Source organism: Heterodontus francisci, chromosome 31, assembly GCF_036365525.1.
Source record: "Heterodontus francisci isolate sHetFra1 chromosome 31, sHetFra1.hap1, whole genome shotgun sequence".
Taxonomy (NCBI): Eukaryota; Metazoa; Chordata; class Chondrichthyes; order Heterodontiformes; family Heterodontidae; genus Heterodontus; species Heterodontus francisci.
In genome coordinates, this window is record NC_090401.1 from 42,693,428 (window position 1) to 42,715,860 (window position 22,433).

Here is a 22,433-nt window from a genome sequence, read left to right on the forward strand (position 1 = left end):
ACTGCCCTTGACATCAAGGCTGCATTTGACCGAGTATGGCATCAAAGAGCCCTAGCAAAACTGAGGTCAATAGGAATCAGGGGGAAAACCCTCTGCTGGCTGGAGTCATACCTAGCACAAAGGAAGATGGTTGTGGTTGTTGTTGGTCAATCATCTGAGCTCCAGGACATCACTGCCAGAGTTCCCCAGGGTAGTGTCCTAGGCCCAACCATCTTCAGCTGCTTCATCGATGACCTTCTTTCAATCATAAGGTCAGAAGTGGGGATGTTCGCTGATGATCAGCACCATTCGTGACTCCTCAGATACTGAAATAGTCCGTGTGGAAATGCAGCAAGACCTGGACAATATCCAGGCTTGAGCTGATAAGTGGCAAGTAACATTTGCACCACACAAGTGCCAGGCAATGACCATCTCCAACAAGAGAGAATCTAACCATCTCCCCTTGACATTCAATGGCATTACCATCGCTGAATCCCCCCCTATCAACATTCTAGGGGCTACCATTGACCAGAAACTGAACTGGAGTAGCCATATAAATACCGTGGCTACAAGAGCAGGTCAGAGGCTAGGATTCCTGAGGCGAGTAATTCACCTCCTGACTCCCCAAAGCCGGTCCACCATCTACAAGGCACAAGTCAGGAGTGTGATGGAATACTCTCCACTTGCCTGGATGGCCCAACCATCTGCAAGTTGCCCTCCAAGTCACACACCATCCTGACTTGGAACTATATCGCCGTTCCTTCACGGTCTCTGGGTGAAAATCCTGGAACTCCCTTCCTAACAGCACTGTGGGTATACCTACCCCAAATGGACTGCAGCGGTTCAAGAAGGCAGCTCACCACCACCTTCTCAAGGGCAATTAGGGATGGGCAATAAATGCTGGCCTGGCAAGTGACGCCCACATCCCATGAATGAATTTAAAAAAAGGTGTAGATAGGGCAAGGTCACAGAATAGCTGACCAGAAGGTCATGGAGCAAAGGCAAACAATATGTTAATGGTGTGTTGAAAGACAAAGCATTAGTACAGAAAGGGTGTTAAAGGACTGAAAATTGAATAGCCGCAAGTACAAACATGAAAAAAACAGTGGGTATGCAAACTGAACAAACTAAGATGAAATAAAATAAACACAAAAAAATATTTTAAAAAGGAAAAAGCAAAAAATAACTAAAAATAAAAGTAAAATGGGAGGCCCGTCATGCTCTGAAATTATTGAACTCAAAGTTCAGTCCAGCAGGCTGTAGTGTGCCTAATCGGTAAATGAGATGCTGTTCCTTGAGCTTGCGCTGATCGCTGGAACACTGCAGCAAGCCCAGGACAGAGATGTGAGCATGAGAGCAGGGAGGAGTGTTGAAATGGCAAGTAACCGAAAGCTTGGGGTCCTACTTGCGAACTGAGCGAAGGTGTTCTGCAAAGCGGTCACCCAGTCTGCGTTTGGTCTCCCCAGTGTAGAGGAGACCACATTGTGAGCAGCAAATACAGTATACTACATTGAAAGAAGTACAAGTAAATCGCTGCCTCACCTGAAAGGAGTGTTTGGGGCCTGGGGTAGTGAAGAGAGAGGAGATAAATGGGCAGGTATTACACCTCCTGCGATTGCAGGGGAAGGTGCCATGGGAAGGGGATGAGGTGGTGGGGGTAATGGAGGAGTGGACCAGGGTGACACGGAGGGAACGATCCCTTCGGAATGCTGACCAGGGAAGGGAGGGGAAGATGTGTTTGGTAGTGGCATCACGCTGGAGGTGGCAGAAATGGCGGAGGATGATCCTTTGGATATGGAGGCTGATGGGGTGGTAAGTGAGGACAAGGGGAATCCTGTGACGGTTCTGGGAGGGAGGGGAAGGGGTGAGGCTAGAGGTGCGGGAAATGGGCCGGACACGGTTGAGGGCCCTGTCAACCACAGTGGGGGGGGGGGAAGCCTCGGTTGAAAAAAGGAAGACATATCAGAAGCGCTGTCATGGAAGGTAGCATCATCAGAGCAGATGCGTCTGAGACGGAGAAACTGGGAGAATGGAATGGAGTCCTTACAGGAGGCAGGGTGTGAAGAAGTGTAGTCGAGGTAACTTTGGGAGTCGGTGGGTTTATAATGGATATTAGTAGACAGCCTATCCTCAGAGATGGAGACAGAGAAGTCGAGGAAGGGAAGGGCAGTGTCGGAGATGGACCATGTAAAGGTGAGAGAAGGGTGGAAATTAGAAGCAAAGTTGATAAAGTTTTCCAGTTCAGGGCGGGAGCAGGAAATGGCACCGATACAGTCATCAATGTACCAGAAAAAGAGTTGGGGGAGGGGGCCTAAGTAGGACTGGAACAAGGAATGTTCGACATATCCCACAAAAAGGCAGACATAACTAGGACCCATGCGGGTACCCATAGCAACACCTTTTACTTGAAGGAAGTGAGTGGAGTTGAAGGGGAAGTTGTTCAATGTGAGAACAAGTTCAGCCAGGCGGAGGAGGGTGGTGGTGGATGGGGCCTCTGTTCAAGGAAGAAGCGGAGAGCCCTCATATTGAGAGAGTAATTCGCAATGCATATGGGATCGTGGGCTTCATAAATAAAGATACAAAGGAAGTTATGCTGAACCTTTGTAAAACACTGGTTCGGCCCCAACTAGAGTATTGCATCCAGTTCTGGTCACCACACTTTAGGATGTGAGGGCCCTTGAGAGAGGGCAGAGGAGATTTACACAGAATGGTTCCAGGGATGAGGAATTTTAGCTACAAGGTTAGGTTGGAGAAGCTGGGGTTGTTCTTGCAGCAAAGGAAATTGAGAGGAGATTTGATAGAGGGGTACGTGGATAGAGCTGGGGAGTGGGAATGATTGGATTGCTCTGCAGAGAGCCTGCATGAATTTGATGGGCTGAATGGCAGCCTCGTGCACTGTTAGAACTCCCTGACTATATCCAAAGGAGAGAGAGAAAGCTATTGCAAAGTTCGATTGGTTAGTTGAGCTGGTTATGCACTCAGACTAGACCAGGTGCTAGTTTTGATGTGTTGGAGTTAAGTACTACAATTAAATACCCTAAAGTAGAAAATGTTTTGGGGCAAATAAAACACGAAGAAAAGTAAATCTGAATAAATGTGTACTTATGTTCTCATCTTTAGCTGACCCAAAGAACATAAAGGGTCACTGACCTGAAACGTTAACTCTGCTTCTCTCTCCACAGATGCTGCCAGACCTGCTGAGTATTTCCAGCATTTCTTGTTTGTGTTTTAGATTTCCAGCATCTGCAGTATTTTGCTTTTATGAAGTTAGTCACGTTTAGTGATGCTTCACATGATAATCTTCCTGATGGGTTTTCTAGTGCAGCTGGTTTAATAATATTTCTTATGGGTGAGAAAGATAAATTTTGTCCTTTAGCTTGTGAAGATTAGAAAATAAAAAGTTATTGTAAGTACTTTAGCTGCTGAAACACTGAATCTTGTGGAGGCAAAGATATAGGATTGTATTTATCAAATATTTTAAGTGAGTTTTTGTATAATGGACGTACTGAAGGAAGTATACGCATTGAATATTATGTAGATAATTGTTCATTGTGGCGTAATGTACAGTCTGCGAAAAGTGTGAGTGAGTAAAGGTTACAGAATGGGCTGGATTTTAAAGCCCCTTTGCTGTTGGGAACGTTGGCAGGGGGGCAATGAAGATCGGTCCGGCGGAGGATCGCCATCGATCCTGCCAGCGACAGGCCCCATGCCAATATCAGCAGCGGCGGCGAGGCCCCGTGGCAGCCGCCCCCTCGTCTCTTGATCGCCGCACCGATCTTCGTTTGGGCCAGTACCATGCCTTCGAATCCCCATTTGGGAAAACGTGTGGGGAAGAGGGGAGGAGGATTTTTTCTGTGCGGGAGGTGGGGAATGGGGTGATCTCGCTGCAGATTGGTGGGGGGGCGGGTGATGGGAAGGGGTAATGGGCAAAGGTGCAGAACTTTGTTGGGGGGAAAGGTCAAATGCTTAATAAACGAATTTCGGGGGGAATAGGGCAGGAATGTTTTGAAATGTCATTGGGGCATGGGGGTGGGAAAATTAATTTAACAATAATTTAATTCCATTTTTTGGTAATTGAACTGACCTGGCCTTTTAATTTTTAAATCTCGATTGAGTGCTGTAAGCCCTTTAAAAATGCGCCGGAGATGGAAATAGGCAGTCTTAGTGATGGTGGGAATATGAGGTCAGAGGCTCATCATGGGGTTAAATGTACCACCAAGGTTGCAAACAGACTGGCTTAATCTCAGATTGTTGCCAGGGAGAGGATTGGAGCCCATTGCTAGGGAACGGAGTTTGGAGCATGGACCAAAAACAATGGCTTCAGTCTTCCCAATATTTAATTTGAGGAAATTTCTGCACATCTAGTACTGGATGTCGGATAAGCAGTCTGATAACTTAGTAACACTGGAAGAGTCATGAAAAGTGATAGTGAGGTAGAGCTGGGTGTCGTCAGCGTACACATGAAAACGAACACTTTCGAATGATGTCACTGAGGGGCCTCTGAATCTAATATCCTTAACTTCCCTGGTAAGCCAGGGATGAATCTTTCTTGATGAGTTTTTGTTTTTTAATGGAATATATTTTTGTTGAACATTTTGAATTATTTCTTGAAATGTTTCCCACTGTTTGCTTGCTACCAAACCTTTCAGTCTGTTTACCCAATCAACCTTTGTCAGCTCTCCTTCATAACTGCAATTGGTTTTGTTTAAGATTCTTGTTTGGGACTGAAGTATGTCGCTCTCAAACTTAATATGGAATTCAGTTGTATCATCAATTTTTCTGAAAGGATCTTCTACTTTGAGTTCTGATGAAAGGTCACTGACCTGCAGCGTTAACTCTGCTTCTCTCCACAGATGCTGCCAGACCTGCTGAGTATTTCCAGCACTTTCTGTTTTTATTTCAGATTTCCAGCAACCGTGGTATTTTTCTTTTATTCTACGTTGAGATACTAATTAACCTTGCCTCGTGACACAATATTAGATCCAAAATAGCTTTATCCCAAGTTGGTTCCACAGCGTATTATTCCAGGATACTGTCGGATAAGCATTTTTACAAACTCATCTTCCAGACTACCTTTGTCAATTTGATTTGTGAAGTCTATATGAAAATTAAAGTTCCCCACGATTATTAAATTGCCTTTGTTACAAGCTCTAATTATTTCTTGCCAATGTTCTGTCCAACAGTATAATTACTGTTAGCGGGCCTACTCCCACCAGTGTTTTCTGACCCTTGCTTTTCCTAATCTCAACCCATACTGATTCTACTTCCTGATCTACTGAGCCAAGATCCTTTCTTACTACTGTCCTTATGTCATTCTTGACTATCAGGGCTACACGTTTTCTGTTCTGCCAGTCTTTTCACAATGTTGTGTACGCTGGAATATTTGTTTCCCAAACTTGATCGCCTTGTCACAATGTCTCTAATGGCAATTAAATCTAAACCATTGACGTCTATTTGTGCTGCTCATTCAACACATTACAAACGCTTTGGGCATTCAGATAAAAGGCCTTTTTTTTGCCACGAATAGTTGTACGGACCTTATTCGCTGATGCACCATTGCCGTTAAACTCTCTGTCCCTTCCTGTTCCACTCTGCTTGTCTTTACATCTCATTGGAGGTGTTTATTGCACTATATAAATGCAAATTGCTGAGTTTAAAGGAGGTACAAATTTAGATGACATTTCAACATGAATCTCTGGTCCTCTAAAGGTGACTATCTGCTCCGAATTGCTTTCACACTAGTCAAGTTATGACCATCAGGGAGGTTTCTGTGAGCGTGTGGGTGTGCAGTCTCTCTCCCTCTTTCTCTCTTTCTCTCTCTCTTTCTATCTGTTGCCAATGCTTTATGTTATTAACTGGAATGTTTCACCAGTTCACTGATAGTTGTTTTGGTATTTTTAGGTTTTCACTTCCTGCCAAAGCTGTCTTCGATTGTCCCAGAGAGCTGCCTGCTGGTGTGTGTGGGTCTGATAGTGGGAGGTCTGATAAAGGCTGTGGGAGAAGACCCTCCTGGCTTGAAGGCAGATGTATTCTTTTTTTATCTCCTTCCACCCATCATTCTGGATGCCGGCTACTTCTTGCCTATCCGTCCTTTTACTGAGAATTTGGGAACAATCCTGAGCTTTGCTGTGGTTGGGACACTGTGGAATGCATTCTTCGTTGGGGTACTGATGTTCGCCGTTTGCCAGATCAGTGGATCCGGACTGGAACACATCACCCTGCTGCCTAATCTGCTGTTTGGTAGCATCATTTCTGCTGTGGATCCTGTAGCTGTGCTGGCCGTCTTTGAAGAAATTCACATCAATGAATTGTTGCACATCCTGGTGTTTGGAGAGTCTCTGCTCAATGATGCAGTTACTGTGGTGAGTGCAACAGCTTTCGTCCATTTCGTCCAGCACTTAACTTCAGCATCCCCCCCGTGCCTGTGCCCCCCCCCCCCCCGCCCTGTCCCCGTGCCTGTGCCCCCCCCCCCGCCCTGTCCCCGTGCCTGTGCCCCCCCCCCCCGCCCTGTCCCCGTGCCTGTGCCTCCCCCGCGTCCCCGTGCCTGTGCCTCCCCCGCGTCCCCGTGCCTGTGCCCTCCGTCCCCGTGCCTGTGCCCTCTCCGCGGTCCCCGTGCGTGCCAGCCCCCCCCCCCCCATCACCGTGCCGGTGCCTCCACCGTCCCTGTGCCCCCCCCCCCCCCCCCGTGCCTGTGCCCCCCCCCCCCCCGTGCCTGTGCCCCCCCCCCCCGTGCCTGTGCCCCCCCCCGTGCCTGTGCCCCCCCCCCGTGCCTGTGCCCCCCCCCCGTGCCTGTGCCCCCCCCCCGTGCCTGTGCCCCCCCCCGTGCCTGTGCCCCCCCCCCCGTGCCTGTGCCCCCCCCGTGCCTGTGCCCCCCCCGTGCCTGTGCCCCCCCCCGTGCCTGTGCCCCCCCCGTGCCTGTGCCCCCCCCCCGTGCCTGTGCCCCCCCCCGTGCCTGTGCCCCCCCCCCGTGCCTGTGCCCCCCCCCGTGCCTGTGCCCCCCCCCCGTGCCTGTGCCCCCCCCCGTGCCTGTGCCCCCCCCCGTGCCTGTGCCCCCCCCGTGCCTGTGCCCCCCCCGTGCCTGTGCCCCCCCCGTGCCTGTGCCCCCGTGCCCTGTCCCCCGTGCCTGTGCCCCCCCCGTGCCTGTGCCCCCCCCGTGCCTGTGCCCCCCCGTGCCTGTGCCCCCCCCGTGCCTGTGCCCCCCCGTGCCTGTGCCCCCCCCCGTGCCTGTGCCCCCCCCCGTGCCTGTGCCCCCCCCCCGTGCCTGTGCCCCCCCCCGTGCCTGTGCCCCCCCCCGTGCCTGTGCCCCCCCCCGTGCCTGTGCCCCCCCCCCGTGCCTGTGCCCCCCCCCCGTGCCTGTGCCCCCCCCGTGCCTGTGCCCCCCCCCGTGCCTGTGCCCCCCCGTGCCTGTGCCCCCCCCGTGCCTGTGCCCCCCCCCGTGCCTGTGCCCCCCCCCGTGCCTGTGCCCTACCCCGTGCCTGTGCCCCCCCCCGTGCCTGTGCCCCCCCCCGTGCCTGTGCCCCCCCCCGTGCCTGTGCCCCCCCCCCCGTGCCTGTGCCCCCCCCCCCGTGCCTGTGCCCCCCCCCGTGCCTGTGCCCCCCCCCGTGCCTGTGCCCCCCCCCGTGCCTGTGCCCCCCCCGTGCCTGTGCCCCCCCCGTGCCTGTGCCCCCCCCGTGCCTGTGCCCCCCCCCGTGCCTGTGCCCCCCCGTGCCTGTGCCCCCCCCCGTGCCTGTGCCCCCCCGTGCCTGTGCCCCCCCGTGCCTGTGCCCCCCCCGTGCCTGTGCCCCCCCCGTGCCTGTGCCCCCCCCGTGCCTGTGCCCCCCCCGTGCCTGTGCCCCCCCCGTGCCTGTGCCCCCCCGTGCCTGTGCCCCCCCGTGCCTGTGCCCCCCCGTGCCTGTGCCCCCCCCGTGCCTGTGCCCCCCCCGTGCCTGTGCCCCCCCCGTGCCTGTGCCCCCCCGTGCCTGTGCCCCCCCCGTGCCTGTGCCCCCCCGTGCCTGTGCCCCCCCCGTGCCTGTGCCCCCCCCGTGCCTGTGCCCCCCCGTGCCTGTGCCCCCCCCGTGCCTGTGCCCCCCCGTGCCTGTGCCCCCCCGTGCCTGTGCCCCCCCGTGCCTGTGCCCCCCCGTGCCTGTGCCCCCCCGTGCTGTGCCCGCCCCCGTGCCTGTGCCCCCCCCGTGCCTGTGCCCCCCCCGTGCCTGTGCCCCCCGTGCCTGTGCCCCCCGTGCCTGTGCCCCCCGTGCCTGTGCCCCCCCGTGCCTGTGCCCCCCCGTGCCTGTGCCCCCCCCCGTGCCTGTGCCCCCCCCCGTGCCTGTGCCCCCCCCGTGCCTGTGCCCCCCCCCCGTGCCTGTGCCCCCCCCGTGCCTGTGCCCCCCCCCCGTGCCTGTGCCCCCCCCCCGTGCCTGTGCCCCCCCCGTCCTGTGCCCCCCCTCCCCGGCCCGTGCCTGTGGGCCCCCCGTCCCCGTGCACCCCCGGTCCCCGTGCCCCCTCATCCCCGTGCCCGTGCTCCCCCTGTGCCTGTGCCCCACTCATGAGCCACGCTGCCCCAGCCCACCCCCAAGCCCTTCCGCCCCCCCCCAACCCCCTTGCTTGAGCCCGCCCTTGATTCCCCTTTCCCCACACCCGTGACCCGCTCCCCAAACCTCCCTCCCCCTTTGCATCCGGGTGATAGTCTTACCCTCTCTTACCCGTCCCCCCCCCCCCCCCCCCCTCCGCCGTGCCTGGTCCTGCTACCCTTCCTCCGCACCCGAGCCCCACCCCCCCAATCAATCTCCCATGCCCAACACCCTCCCCAACATATGCACTCCCTTTCTTATGACCATCCTCCCTGAACGGAACTCTGTGATCTCCTGGTCCAAACTCTGAGGGAGCTACATAAACTGTCTCTGTTGTAGAACTCCTTCTCCTAAGGTGGCTGTTGTTTCTTACCATGCGATTGTACAATTATCCTGAGCCATGTAACTTGCTCTGTGTGTGTTTGTGTGTTAATTATGCAGGTGCTCTATCACCTCTTGGATGAATATGTTTCTGCTCCAGAAATCGGCATCAAGGAGGTGGTGTTGGGAATCCTGTCCTTCTTCGTAGTGGCTTTCGGAGGCATCTTGTCGGGGTTTTGTTTGGAATTATCGCTGCCTTCACCTCCCGCTTTACATCGCATATTCGTGTTATCGAGCCTCTGTTTGTTTTTCTCTACAGCTACAATGGCATACTTGTGTTCAGAGACCTTCCATCTCTCAGGAATCATGGCGTAAGTGTCCCCAAAGCTGCTGAGCAGATAATACTTTTTTTTATTCATTTGTGGGATGTGGACATCCCTGGCTAGGCCAGCATTTATTGCCCATTCCTAATTGCCCTAGAGAAGGTGGTGGTGAGCTGCCTTCTTGAACCACTGCAGTCCTTGGGGGTGTCAGTACTCCAACAGTGCTGTTAGGGAGGGAGTGCCAGGATCCTGACCCAGCAACAGTGAAGGAACGGCAATATAGTTCCAAGACAGGCTGGTGTGTGGCTTGGAGAGGAACGTGCAGGTGGTGGTGTTCACATGCTCTTGTCCTTCTAGGTGTTGGAGGTCACAGGTTTGGAAGGTGCTGTTGAAGGAGCCTTGGTGAGTTGCTGCAATGCATCTTGTAGATGGTACACACTGCTGCCACTGTGCATCTGTGGTGGAGGGAGTGAATGTTGAAGTTGGTGGATGGGGTGGCTGCTTTGTCCTGGATGGTGTCAAGCTTCGTGAGTGTTGTTGGAGCTGCACCCATCCAGGCAAGTGGAGAGTATTCCATCACACTCCTGACTTGTGCCTTGTAGATGGTGGACAGGCATTGGGGAAACAAGAGGTGAGTTACCTGCTGCAGAGTTCCCAGCCTCTGACCTGCTCTTGTAGCCACAGTATTTATGTGCAGATCTTGCTGCGTATGGACACGGGCTGCTTCAGTCTCTGAGGAGTCACGAATGGTGCTGAGCATTGTGCAATCATCAGCAAACATCCCCACTTCTGACCTTATGATTGAGGGAAAGTCATTGATGAAGTAGCTGAAGATGGTTGGGCCTAGGACACTACCCTGAGGAACTCCTGCAGTGATGTCCTGGGACTGAGATGATTGACCTCCAACAATCACAACCATCTTCTTTTGTGCTAGGTATGGCTCCAACCAGCAGAGCATGTTCCCCTGATTCCCATTGACTCCAGTTTTGCTAGGGCTCCTTGATGCCATACTCGGTCAAATGCTGCCTTAATGACAAGAGCACTCACTCTCACCTCACTTCTGGAGTTCAGCTCTTTTGTCCATGTTTGGACCAAGGCTGTAATGAGGTCAGGAGCTGAGTGGCCCTGGCGGAACGCAAACTGAGCGTCTCTGAGCAGGTTGTTGCTGAGCAAGTGCTGCTTGATAGCACTGTCAATGACCCCTTCCATTACTTTCCTGATGATCAAGAGTAGACTGATAGGGTGGTAATTGGTCGGGTTAGATTTGTCCTGTTTTTTGTGCACAGGACATACCTGGGCAATTTTCCATATTGCTGGCTAGATGCCAGTGTTGTAGCTGTACTGGAGCAGCTTTGCTAAGGATGCAGCTAGTTCTGGAGCATCAGTCTTCAGTACTATTGCTGGAATGTTTTCGGAGCCTATAGCCTTTACAGTATCCAGTATCTTCAGCAGTTTCTTGATATCATGTGGAGTGAATCAGATTGCCTGAAGACTGGCATCTGTGATGCTGGAGAACTCAGGAGGAGGCGAAGGTAGATCATCCACTTGGCACTTCTGGCTGAAGATGGATGAAAATACTTCAGCCTTGTCTTTTGCATTGATGTGCTGGGCTCCCCCATTGTAGAGGATGAGGATATTTGTGGAGCCTCCTCCTCCTGTCAGTTGTTTAATTGTCCACCACCATTCGCAACTGGATGTGGCAGGACTGCAGAACTGATCCGTTGATTGTTCGCAATAATACTGTGGAGGAGAATTTCCTGGAGTGTGTACATGACAGTTTTATAGACCAATACGTTGAGGAACCAACTAGAGAACAGGCTATCCTAGACTGGGTATTGTGCAATGAGAAAGGATTAATTAACAATCTTGTGCGCGGCCCCTTGGGGAGGAGCGACCATAACATGATAGAATTCTTCATTAAGATGGAGAGTGAAGTAGCGGAATCCAAAACCAGGGTCCTGAATCTAAATAAAGGAAACTACGAAGGCATGAGGAGCGAGCTGGCTATGGTAGATTGGAAAACTTTATAAAAGGGTTGACGGTGGATAGGCAATGGATAATATTTAAAGAACGTGTACATGAATTACAATAATTATTCATTCCTGTCTGGTGCAAAAATAAATCCGGAAAGGTGGCTCAAATGTGGCTTACAAAAGAAATTAGGGATAGTATTAGATCCAAAGAGGAGGCATATAAAATTGCCAGAAAAAGCAGCAAGTCTGAGGATTGAGAGCAATTTAGAATTCAGCAAAGGAAGACAAAAAGGTCGATTAAGCAGGGGAAAATAGAGTATGAGAGTAAACCTGTGGGGAACATAAAAACTGACTGTAAAAGCTTCTATAAATATGTGAAGAGAAAAAGATTAGTGAAGGCAAATTTCCCTTAAGGTCAGAAACTGGGGAAATTATAATGGGGAATAAAGAAATGGCAGAACAATTAAACACATACTTTGGTTCTGTCTTCACAAAGCAGGACACAAATACCTTCCCAGAAATGTTAGGGAACCAAGGGTCTAATGAGAGGGAGGAACTGAAGGAAATCAGTATTAGCAAAAAAAAAATGCTAGGGAAATTAATGGTGTTAAAAGCTGACAAATCCCCAGGGCCTGATAATCTACATCTCAGAGTACTGAAGGAAGTGGCCCTGGAAATAGTGGATGTATTGGTGGTCATCTTCCAAAATTCTATAGACTCTGGAGCAGTTCCTACAGATTGGAGGGTGGCAAATGTAACCCCGCTATTAAAAAAGGGAGGGAGAGAAAAAACAGGGAATTACAGACCATTTAGCCTTACATCAGTAGTGGGGAAAATGCTAGACTCTGTTATAAAAGATGTGATAGCAGAACACCTTGGAAAGCATAAATGGGATTGGACAAAGTCAGCATGGATTTACGAAAGGGAAATCATGCTTAACAAATCTACTAGAGTTTTTTGAGAATGTAACTAGTAGAATAGATAAGGGAGAACCTGTGGATGTAGTGTATTTGGATTTTCAGAAGGCTTTTGATAAGGTCCCACATAAGAGGTTATTATGCAAAATTAAAGCACATGGGATTGGGGGTAATATACTGGCATAGATTGAGAATTGGTTGACAGGAAACAGAGTAGGAATAAACACGTCTATTTCCAGGTGGCAGGCAGTCACTAGCAGGGTACCACAGGGATCAGTGCTTGGGCCCCAGCTATTCACAATATAGATTAATGACTTGGGTGAGGGAACTAAATGTAACATTTCCAAGTTTGCAGACGACACAAAGCTAAAGGGGACTGTGAGCTGTGAGGAAGATGCAAAGAGGCTCCAATATAATTTGGACAAGTTGGGTGAGTGGGCAAATGCATGGCAGATGCAGTCTAACATGGATAAATGAGATTATTCACTTTGGTTGTAAAAACAGAAAGGCAGATTATTATCTGAATGTTGATAGATTGGGAAAGGGGGAGGTGCAACGAGACCTGGGCGTCCTTGTTCACCAGTTGCTGAAAGCAAGCATTCAGGTGCAGCAAGCAGTTAGGAAGGCGAATGGTATGTTGGCCTTCTTTGCAAGAGGATATGAGTACAGGAGCAAGGATGTCTTACTGCAGTTATGCAGGGCCTTGGTGAGACCACATCTGGAGTATTGTGTGTAGTTTTGATTTGATTTTTTTTTGATTTAGAGATACAGCACTGAAACAGGCCCTTCGGTCCACCGAGTCTGTGCTGACCATTAACCACCCATTTATACTAATCCTACACTAATCCCATATCCCTACCACATCCTCACCTGTCCCTATATTCCCCTACCACTTACCTCTACTAGGGGCAATTTATAATGGCCAATTTACCTATCAACCTGCAAGTCTTTTGGCTGTGGGAGGAAACCGGAGCACCCGGAGGAAACCCACGCAGACACAGGGAGAACTTGCAAACTCCAGACAGGCAGTACCCAGAATTGAACCCGGGTCACAGGAGCTGTGAGGCTGCGGTGCTAACCACTGCGCCACTGTGCCGCCCTTATGTTCTTACATTCCTTTGTTGTTATGATTAACTGAAGTTTCACATGGTGCAACTATCAGTTACTAGTCTGTCTTTAATTATATCTCGCTCAACACTAATTTGATTCTAGACTCTAATTAAAAATTTTGGTCTCCTTATCTGAGGTAGGAGTTCTTGCCATGGAGGGAGTGCAAAGAAAATTTACTAGGCTGATTCCTGGGGTGGCAGAATTGACGTATGAGGAGAGATTGGATCAACTAGGCCTATATTCACTAGAGTTTAGAAGAATGAGAGGGGATCTCATAGAAACCCATAAAATTCTAACAAGACTAGACAGGCTAGATTCAGGGAGGATGTTCCCGATGGCTGGGGAGTCCAGAACCAGGGATAACAGTCTCAGGACATGGGGTATGCCATTTAGAACCGAGATGAGGAGAAATTTCTTCTCTCAGAGGGTGGTGAACCTATGGAATTCTCTACCGCAGAAGGCAGTGGAAACCAAGTTACTAAATATATTCAAGAAGGAGATCAATATACTTCTTAATGCCAAAGGGATCAAGGGATATGGGGAGAAATTGGGAATCGGGTACTGAATTAGGCGATCAGCCATGATCTTGTTTGAATGGCGGAGCAGGGCCAAATGGCCTACTTCTCCTATTTTATATGTTTCTATGAATCGCTTAGTCCTCTCTATTGCATGCTGCTTCTGCTGTTTGGCATGCAAGTAGTCCTGTGTTGTAGCTTCACTAGACTGCTACCTCATTTTTAGTTGTGCCTGATGCTGCTCCTGGCATGCCCTCCTGCACTCTTCATCGAACCAGGGTTTGTCCCCTGGCTTGATGGGATTTATTTTAGGATTCTCTGGGAAGCCAGGGAGGAGATTGCAGAGCCTTTGTCCTTGATCTTTATGTCGTCATTGTCGACAGGAATAGTGCCGGAAGACTGGTGGATAGCAAATGTTGTCCCCTTGTTCAAGAAGGGGAGTAGAGACAGCCCTGGTAATTATAGACCTGTGAGCCTTACTTCGGTTGTGGGTAAAATGTTGGAAAAGGTTATGAGAGACAGGATTTATAATCATCTTGAAAAGAATAAGTTCATTAGCGATAGTCAGCACGGTTTTTGAAGGGTAGGTCGTGCCTCACAAACCTTATTAAGTTTTTCGAGAAGGTGACTAAACAGGTGGATGAGGGTAAAGCAGTGGATGTGGTGTATATGGATTTCAGTAAGGCGTTTGATAAGGTTCCCCACGGTAGGCTATTGTAGAAAATACAGAAGTATGGGGTTGAAGGTGATATAGAGCTTTGGATCAGAAATTGGCTAGCTGAAAGAAGACAGAGGGTGGTGGTTGATGGCAAATGTTCATCCTGGAGTTTAGTTACTAGTGGTGTACTGCAAGGATCTGTTTTGGGGCCACTGCTGTTTGTCATTTTTATAAATGACCTGGAAGAGGGTGTAGAAGGGTGGGTTAGTAAATTTGCGGATGACACGAAGGTCGGTGGAGTTGTGGATAGTGCCGAAGGATGTTGTAGGGTACAGAGGGACATAGATAGGCTGCAGAGCTGGGCTGAGAGATGGCAAATGGAGTTTAATGCGGAAAAGTGTGAGGTGATTCACTTTGGAAGGAGTAACAGGAATGCAGAGTACTGGGCTAATGGGAAGATTCTTGGTAGTGTAGATGAACAGAGAGATCTTGGTGTCCAGGTACATAAATCCCTGAAAGTTGCTACCCAGGTTAATAGGGCTGTTAAGAAGGCATATGGTGTGTTAGCTTTTATTAGTAGGGGGATCAAGTTTCGGAGCCATGAGGTCATGCTGCAGCTGTACAAAACTCTGGTGAGGCCGCACCTGGAGTATTGCGTGCAGTTCTGGTCACCGCATTATAGGAAGGATGTGGAAGCTTTGGAAAGGGTGCAGAGGAGATTTACTAGGATGTTGCCTGGTATGGAGGGAAGGTCTTACGAGGAAAGGCTGAGGGACTTGAGGTTGTTTTCGTTGGAGAGAAGGAGGAGGAGAGGTGACTTAATAGAGACATATAAGATAATCAGAGGGTTGGACAGGGTGGATAGTGAGAGTCTTTTTCCTCGGATGGTGATGGCAAACATGAGGGGACATAGCTTTAAGTTGAGGGGAGATAGATATAGGACAGATATTAGAGGTAGTTTCTTTACTCAGAGAGTAGTAGGGGCGTGGAACGCCCTGCCTGCAACAGTAGTAGACTCGCCAACTTTAAGGGCATTTAAGTGGTCATTGGATAGACATATGGATGAAAATGGAATAGTGTAGGTCAGATGGTTTCACAGGTCGGCGCAACATCGAGGGCCGAAGGGCCTGTACTGCGCTGTAATGTTCTAATTCTAATTGATGGAAATGGTAAAGAGGGGGATATGCTGGGCCATGAGGTTACAGATTGTGGTTGAATACAATTCTGCATCCCATAAAATAATCAAGGTATTTGCATTTCCTACAATGGTTAATGAATGTTGTTGATGTGTTGGCTACTGTAATTGCTGGTACTTGGTGGGGGTGTGCATTTACTGCTGGTGGTGGGGAAGGACAGACTGTTCCGGGGGGTGGGGGTCGGTGTTGGAGTTGGTAGGGCAGACTGTTCCTGATGAAGTTGGGGAAAGGGTAGACTTTTTATTCATTCATGGGGTGTGAGTGTCGCTGACAAAGCCAGCATCTGTTGCCCATCCCTAATTGCCCTTGAGAAGGTGGTGGTAAGCTGCTTTCTTGAACTGCTGCAGTCCTTGTGGTGTAGGTGCACGCACAGTGCTTTTTTTCTGTAGTGTTTTGATACAATTGAGTGGCTTGCAGCACCATTTCAGAGGGCAGTTAAGAGTCAGCCACATTACTGTGGATCTGGAGTTGTGAGGGGGTGGGTTTGGAGGAAAGGGCAGACTGTTCCTGTGGAGGGAGGTCGGAATGGGGAACAGGCAGACTTTTCTGAGGGGGTGAGTTTGGGGAAGGGGAAGGGGCAGGCTGTTCCTAGCAGCGTTGGTGGGATCGTGGAGATAAAGACAGATTATTCTGGGAGGAGTATTGAGGGAGGAAGGACATGGCGGGGGATGTGCATGTTTAGAGGCAGAAGGGCAGACAGTTCCCAGGGTGATGGGTGGGTTTGAGGGAGAGGAATGGCAGAATGTTGCTGACGGTGCGTGAGATGGACTCTTCTTTCTCTTGCACTGTACATTTCTTTCTGTGTCCTGGTGCCTGGTTTGGAAAGACTGTCGGGGGCAGCATGTGTGTGGGCAGAGTTTCCTGCTAGTTGCATTGTATGTTCTGTGTGTGTTTTGCAGCCTCATTGCCTGTGGAGTGGTCATGCGTCCTTATGTGGAAGCAAACATCTCTCATAAGTCTCACACCACCATCAAATACTTCCTGAAGATGTGGAGCAGTGTGAGTGAGACTCTCATTTTCATCTTCCTGGGCGTGTCCACGCTTGCTGGTGAGCACGAATGGAACTGGATCTTCATCAGCTGCACGCTGATATTCTGTTTGATTGCTCGAGTCCTAGGTAAGACCCCATAGGTACTGCGCACTTGGTTGGCAATGACTGAGTATCCAGTTGCACAGCTTGATGCAGCCTCACCCTTGGCCCCAATGTCAGCACCTCCCCACTCCACCACCCCCCCCCCCCCCCCTCCCCCAACATCCCAGTGCTGCTTGTCAAGGCTGGAGGGCTATCAGGGAAAGGGAAGATCCTCAATCAAAAACACATTGTTGATCCTATACAGACTGACTGTCAGCAATAGAAGAATTCACAATTAAATTGGTAGCGGGTGCTTTTGGTTTAGTTTGTTTTGGATCAGCATGGAGGGAACTTAACTCTGTATCTCACCTGTGGTGTACTTGCCCTGGGAGTTTTATGATGAGACATTGTCGGGGGAACTTTATTCTGTACCTAACACTTGCTAAACCTTGGAGTGTTTGATGGAATAGTATAGACGGAGCATCACTGTTCCCATGTATGCCCCCATTCTACCACTTGGTGCTGCTGAGCAGCCAGTTGGAGTACACTGGTTACCCAGCCTCTAAACCCTGATGCTATGGGCAAAGAGAAACTGAACTGGTGAAAGGAAGCAAATCAATCAAAGAAATGATTATTATAACTTCAAGCCTACATGGCAAGAAAATAGAACTTGACAGGAGTATCTGATCTGAGAAAATCAATGCTGAAAGAGAACTCAGAGAGGCAAAGAATGGTGCAGGAAGTGAGCTTCTGCATGACACTGCTCCAAGGATTTGCAAATGCCTTCACACCTAGGACTTGTACCAGCTGTTGATAATGAGCCCAATCTTGTTACTGTCAACTTGTAATCACTGTATTAGCAAACAAGTAATTCAGCGGCAAATTATTTTTGTGAAACAAAATGTCAGGAGCCACAGCATCTGTTGCACGAAAGGAGCATACGCTTTCCCATCGCTGCTCCACAGTCCCCACTGCATGCATTCATGTGCCGCTCCCCCTGCCCCCACCCCTCCAGACCCCCTCCAGATTGTGACGTCGTCTTTGGGGTGGGGTTCAAATCCACGAAATTCTGCCTCGGAGGCAAAAGTGCTACCATTGAGCAAAATTTCACACCTGTGACTTTTACATTCTCAGGTGATCCCAAAGAGGGAAGACTATGGTAGGGACTGTGCAGTAAGATACTGTGCCCATAACTCTGCAATTTTCTTTCAGGCGTCCTGGGTCTCACTTTAATACTTAACAGATTTCGCATTGTGAAACTCACCCCCAAAGACCAGTTTATAATCTCGTATGGGGGGCTGCGAGGAGCCATTGCCTTCTCACTTGGCTATCTGCTGAGTAAGTCGTTCCCTCGAGCCTTGTTCCTCACCGCCATTATCACAGTCATATTCTTCACTGTCTTCGTTCAGGTTTGTTTACTTTCTAGTTTATGTCTCCATGTGTGCACTGGGGCTTATATATTGCCTCTGTGCTTGGGCTTGTATGTTGTCTCCATGTGTATGCTGGGGCTTGTATGTTGCATGTGTGTGTGTGCTGGGTGTGTACGTTGTTTCCTTGTGTTTGCTGGGGCATGTCTGTTTCTTCGCGTGAGTGCTGGGGCTTGGCAGGCTAGAGTGATTCAGCGCCCCTTGCTATTTCTCTGCTGTGAGGATTCCAGCTGATCAACTAAACTTGCAATTTTATAGTGGCCTTTAATGTAATAAAACATCTCAAGGCACTTCACAGGAGCAATTATCAAACAAAATTTGACACTGAGCCACACAAGAAGATATTAGTACAGTGACCGAAAGCTTGGCCAAAGTTTGAAGTAACACCTTAAGCGAATTAGAGGTAGAGAGGCGGAGAAATTTAGGGAGGAAATTTCATAGCTGGGACTGAGGCAGTGGTGGAGCAATGAAAATCAGGGATGTGTAGGTGGTCAGAATTAGAGTAGTGCAGCGATCTCAGAGTTGTAGTGCTGGAGAAGGTTACAGAGATGGAAGGGGCCAGGCCATAGAGGGAGTTGAGCACAAGGTTGCAAATTTTAAAATTGAGATGTTGCCAAACCAGGAACTCAGCAAGCACAGAGGTGATGGGTGAACGGGACTTGAGTTAAGATACAGGTAGCATTGCTTTGGATGAGCTCCAGTTTATGGAGGGTGCAAAGTGGGCCTAGACAATCCTTCAGTGTAAATCTTCCTGCCCCGACCAAACTGACAGGTGTAGCTGGTCAGCGAGAGTTTAGAATCTCATGGTTCTTCATTCACTGGTCACATCACTGTTGGTAATTGGTCGGGGCGCTGCAGCAGCCGTAGGTTGGGGCGCCGCAGGAAGAGATAGTGAGCCTGAATAGTTGTGATTTATTCTTGTCTAATTGCAGTGGTAATTCCCCTTTTTATGAGTATGAGTAACAGTCTCTGTGTTCCATAAACTGCAAATTGGAGATCTGCCGCTGATCTGATCTTGGAGCCTTGAGGGGTTGAATTCTGACCTCTTAAGTATCTCCAGTTTTAATCGTTCCCCTATTGCTGGCTGTGTCTTCAGAGCCCTAAGTTCTGGAATTCCCTCCCAAAACCTCTCAGCCTCCCTACCTTGCTTTCCTTCTTAAAGATGCTCCTGAAAACCTATCTCTTCAACCACGCTTTTGGTTGACATTTTGTTTGCTATCGGTCCTGTGAATCGCCTTGGGACATTTTCGATGTTAAAGGTACTATATAAATGCAAGTTGTTGTAAATGAAACCACTAGTGGTGACTCCAAGACTCAGACAGAAAATCAGCCAAAATCCTTTTAACTATTGATTCCTGTGGCGCTTTGGTTGACTCCACATGCAAGGTATTTGTGCGTGGTGCTGATTGCTTCTCTCTGCCTGGCAGGGGATGACTATTCGGCCTTTGGTGGAATTGCTCGCTGTGAAGAAAAAGCAAGATTCCAAACGTTCCATTAATGAGGAAATCCACACACAGGTATGGAATGTGCCAGTGCTCTCTGTGTTCAGTTATCTGTCACCTTAAATGCCTGGTCTCTGTGCCCCCCTGTCTCACTGTTTAGAGGTGGGTATTGCAGTCAGTATATTGTGGGGGATCCCTGGTGTAGAGGTGGGTATTGCAGTGAAGAGTGTGGGGGGGAATCCATGGTTTGTATTGCAATACACATAGAGCGTATTGCAAAGGGACATTGATAGGGTTAGGCGGAGCAGGCCTGAAAGAGGAGTTGAGGCCTGGGACAGATCAGCCATGATCTTATTGAATGGTGGGGCAGGCTTGAGGGGCTGAATGGCCTACTCCTGCTCCTATTTCTTATGTTCTTATAGATTGTTAGTGGGCAAGACTGTGGCAGATGGAGTTCAGTGTGGGGAAGTGAGAGGTTTTCCACTTTTGGACTTTAAAAAATTCTAAATGCTGGGAAGCTAGGAACAGTGGAGGAGGAGAAAGATTTAGGAGTCCCAAGTACAGAAATCAGTAAAAGGGTAACAAAGAAACTAATAAAGAGAGAGAATATGTCATGTAAGTGAAGTAGCTAGAAGCATAAAACCAAATTATTAAAGCTTTGATTGGTTTGTAAAAAGGAAGAGATTAGCGCGAGTAAATGTTGGGTTCCTTAGAGGCAGAGAAGGGAGAAATTCTAATGGGGAATAAGGAAATGGCAGAGACCTTAAACAAATACTTTAACCTGTCTTCACAGTAGAAGTTCAGATGTAATGGGAAACCAAGAGTCAAGTGAAAGTGAGGGATTTAAGGATATTACTATTAGAATTAAAGAAAGTACTGAAGAAATCAACAGGACTAAAAGCCGACAAATCCCCTTGATCTGGTGGTCTACACCCTTGGGTTTTAAAAGATGGCTAAAGAGGCAGTGGATGCATTGGTTTTGATTTTTGAGTTTCCCAGATTCTAGAACAGTCCTCATGGATTGGAACATTGTAAACGTAACAATGCTATTGAAGAAAGGATGGAGAGAGAAAACAGGAAACTATAGACCAGTTAGCCTGACATCAGAAGTAAGGAAAATGCTAGAATCTAATATTAAGGATGAAATAACAGGAAACTTAGAAAATTATTATATGGCTGGGCAGAGTCAACACAGATTTGTGAAAGGGAAATCATGTTTAACAAATCTGTTAGAGTTTTTTGAGGATGTAACTAGTCGGGTGAATAAGGGGAACCAGAGGTTGCAGTGTATTTGGATTTTCTAAAAGCATTCAAAAAGGTGCCATACAAGAGGTTATTACACAAAATTAGGGTTCATAGGATTGGGGGTAATATATTAGCATGGATTAAGGATTGGTTGATGGATGGAAAACAGAGAGCAGGAATAAATGGATCGTTTTCAAGTTGGCAGGCTGTAACAAGTGGGCTCCCGCAAAGATCAGTGCTGGGGCCTCAGCTATTTACAAACTATATCAATGACTTAGATGAGAGGACTGAGTCTCATGTATCCAAGTTTGCTGACAATATGAAGTGGGAAAGTTATCTGTGAGGAGGATGCAAAGAGGCTGCAAAACAGTTTAGAAAGGTTAAGCGAGTGGGCAAGAACATGGCAGATTGAACATAATGTAGCGAAATATGAAGTTATACACTGGTGTGAAAAGTAGAATGTTTTTTAAATGGTGAAAGAATGGGAAATGTTGGCATTCAGAGGCATCTGCGTATCCTTGTACACACATTGCAGCAAGTTCACATGCAGTTACAGCAAGTAATTAGGAAGGCAAATGATATGTTTGTCTTTATTACAAAGTGATTGGAGTAGAAGAAAAAAGAAGTCTTTGTCTAGTTGTATAGGAGCTTGCTGAGATCACAACTTGAATATTGTGTAAAGTATTGGTGTCCTTCTCTAAGGAAGGATAAGTTTGCCTTGGAGAGAGTGCAACAAAGGTTCAGATGTAATGGGAAACCAAGAGTCAAGTGACTGATTCCTGGAATGAGGGGATTGTGCTTTGAGCAGAGATTGAGTAGACTAGCCCAATATTCCCCAGAATTTAGATGAATAAGAGGTGAACTCCTGGAAACATAAAATTATGAAGGGAATTGGCAAGGTGGATGCTGGGAGGATGCTTCCCCTTGGTTGGGGAATCTCGAACTAGGGGGCTATCCCAGGGATAGGTGCTCCAGGATGTGATGAGTGGGTTGTCGGAGATGTGCTGAGTGGAGTGTCCAGGGATTTGTGCTGCGGCGATGTCCTAAGTGAAGCGCCACAGGGATTATTGCTGGAAAGATTTACTGAGTATAGTGTCCTAGAGTTCGGTGTTGGGGAGTTGTACTGAGTGCAGTGTCCAGGAATCAGTGCAGAATCTTTGGGATTCTCTTCCACAGAGAGCTGTGGATGTTCAGTGAGAATAGTCAAGTTAGAGATGGACAGATCTTTAGATACTCAGGAAATCAAGGGATATGGGGATAGTGTGGAAAAGTGTAGCTGAGATAGAAGATCAACTATGATGATCTTGAATGGTAGAGCAAGCTCAGGAGGCTGAATTGCCTACTCCTGCTCTTATTTCCTGTATTCTTAGGTTCTTAAAAGCTAGTGGGCAAGTACAAAAAATAATTTAAAAGGCTAATGGAAAGTTGTCCTTTGTCTCAAAGGGGTGGAGCGAATGCTGCTGTTGTATAAAACTGGTTAAACCCATCTGGAGCAGTATGTTCAATAGCACTGCACTACCAGAATGGCACATTAGAACAGTCATGATCTAATTGAATGGCAGTACAGGCTGGAGGGGCTGAATGGTCTCCTCCTGTTCCTAGGTGTGTGGGGCACCACTTGTTCGAGGGCAGTTTAGTCTGGGGAGTGGCTTGGGATTGAGGCAGTTATGGGACTTGTGCAATGTGCATTAGACATGTGACACTCTTTT

The 22,433-nt window shown here is 48.9% G+C and overlaps 1 protein-coding gene across 1 annotated transcript in view; it reads left to right on the forward strand.

The window, feature by feature from the left end:
- Window positions 1-22,433, forward strand: part of LOC137347196 (sodium/hydrogen exchanger 1-like) — an 85,965-nt gene that overhangs the window by 38,771 nt on the left and 24,761 nt on the right. The window contains 7 exon segments of the mRNA XM_068011411.1: window positions 5,881-6,341; window positions 8,967-9,081; window positions 9,084-9,169; window positions 9,171-9,217; window positions 16,438-16,655; window positions 17,823-18,019; window positions 19,465-19,554. Of these exon segments, the coding sequence (XP_067867512.1) occupies window positions 5,881-6,341; window positions 8,967-9,081; window positions 9,084-9,169; window positions 9,171-9,217; window positions 16,438-16,655; window positions 17,823-18,019; window positions 19,465-19,554 (1,214 nt within the window).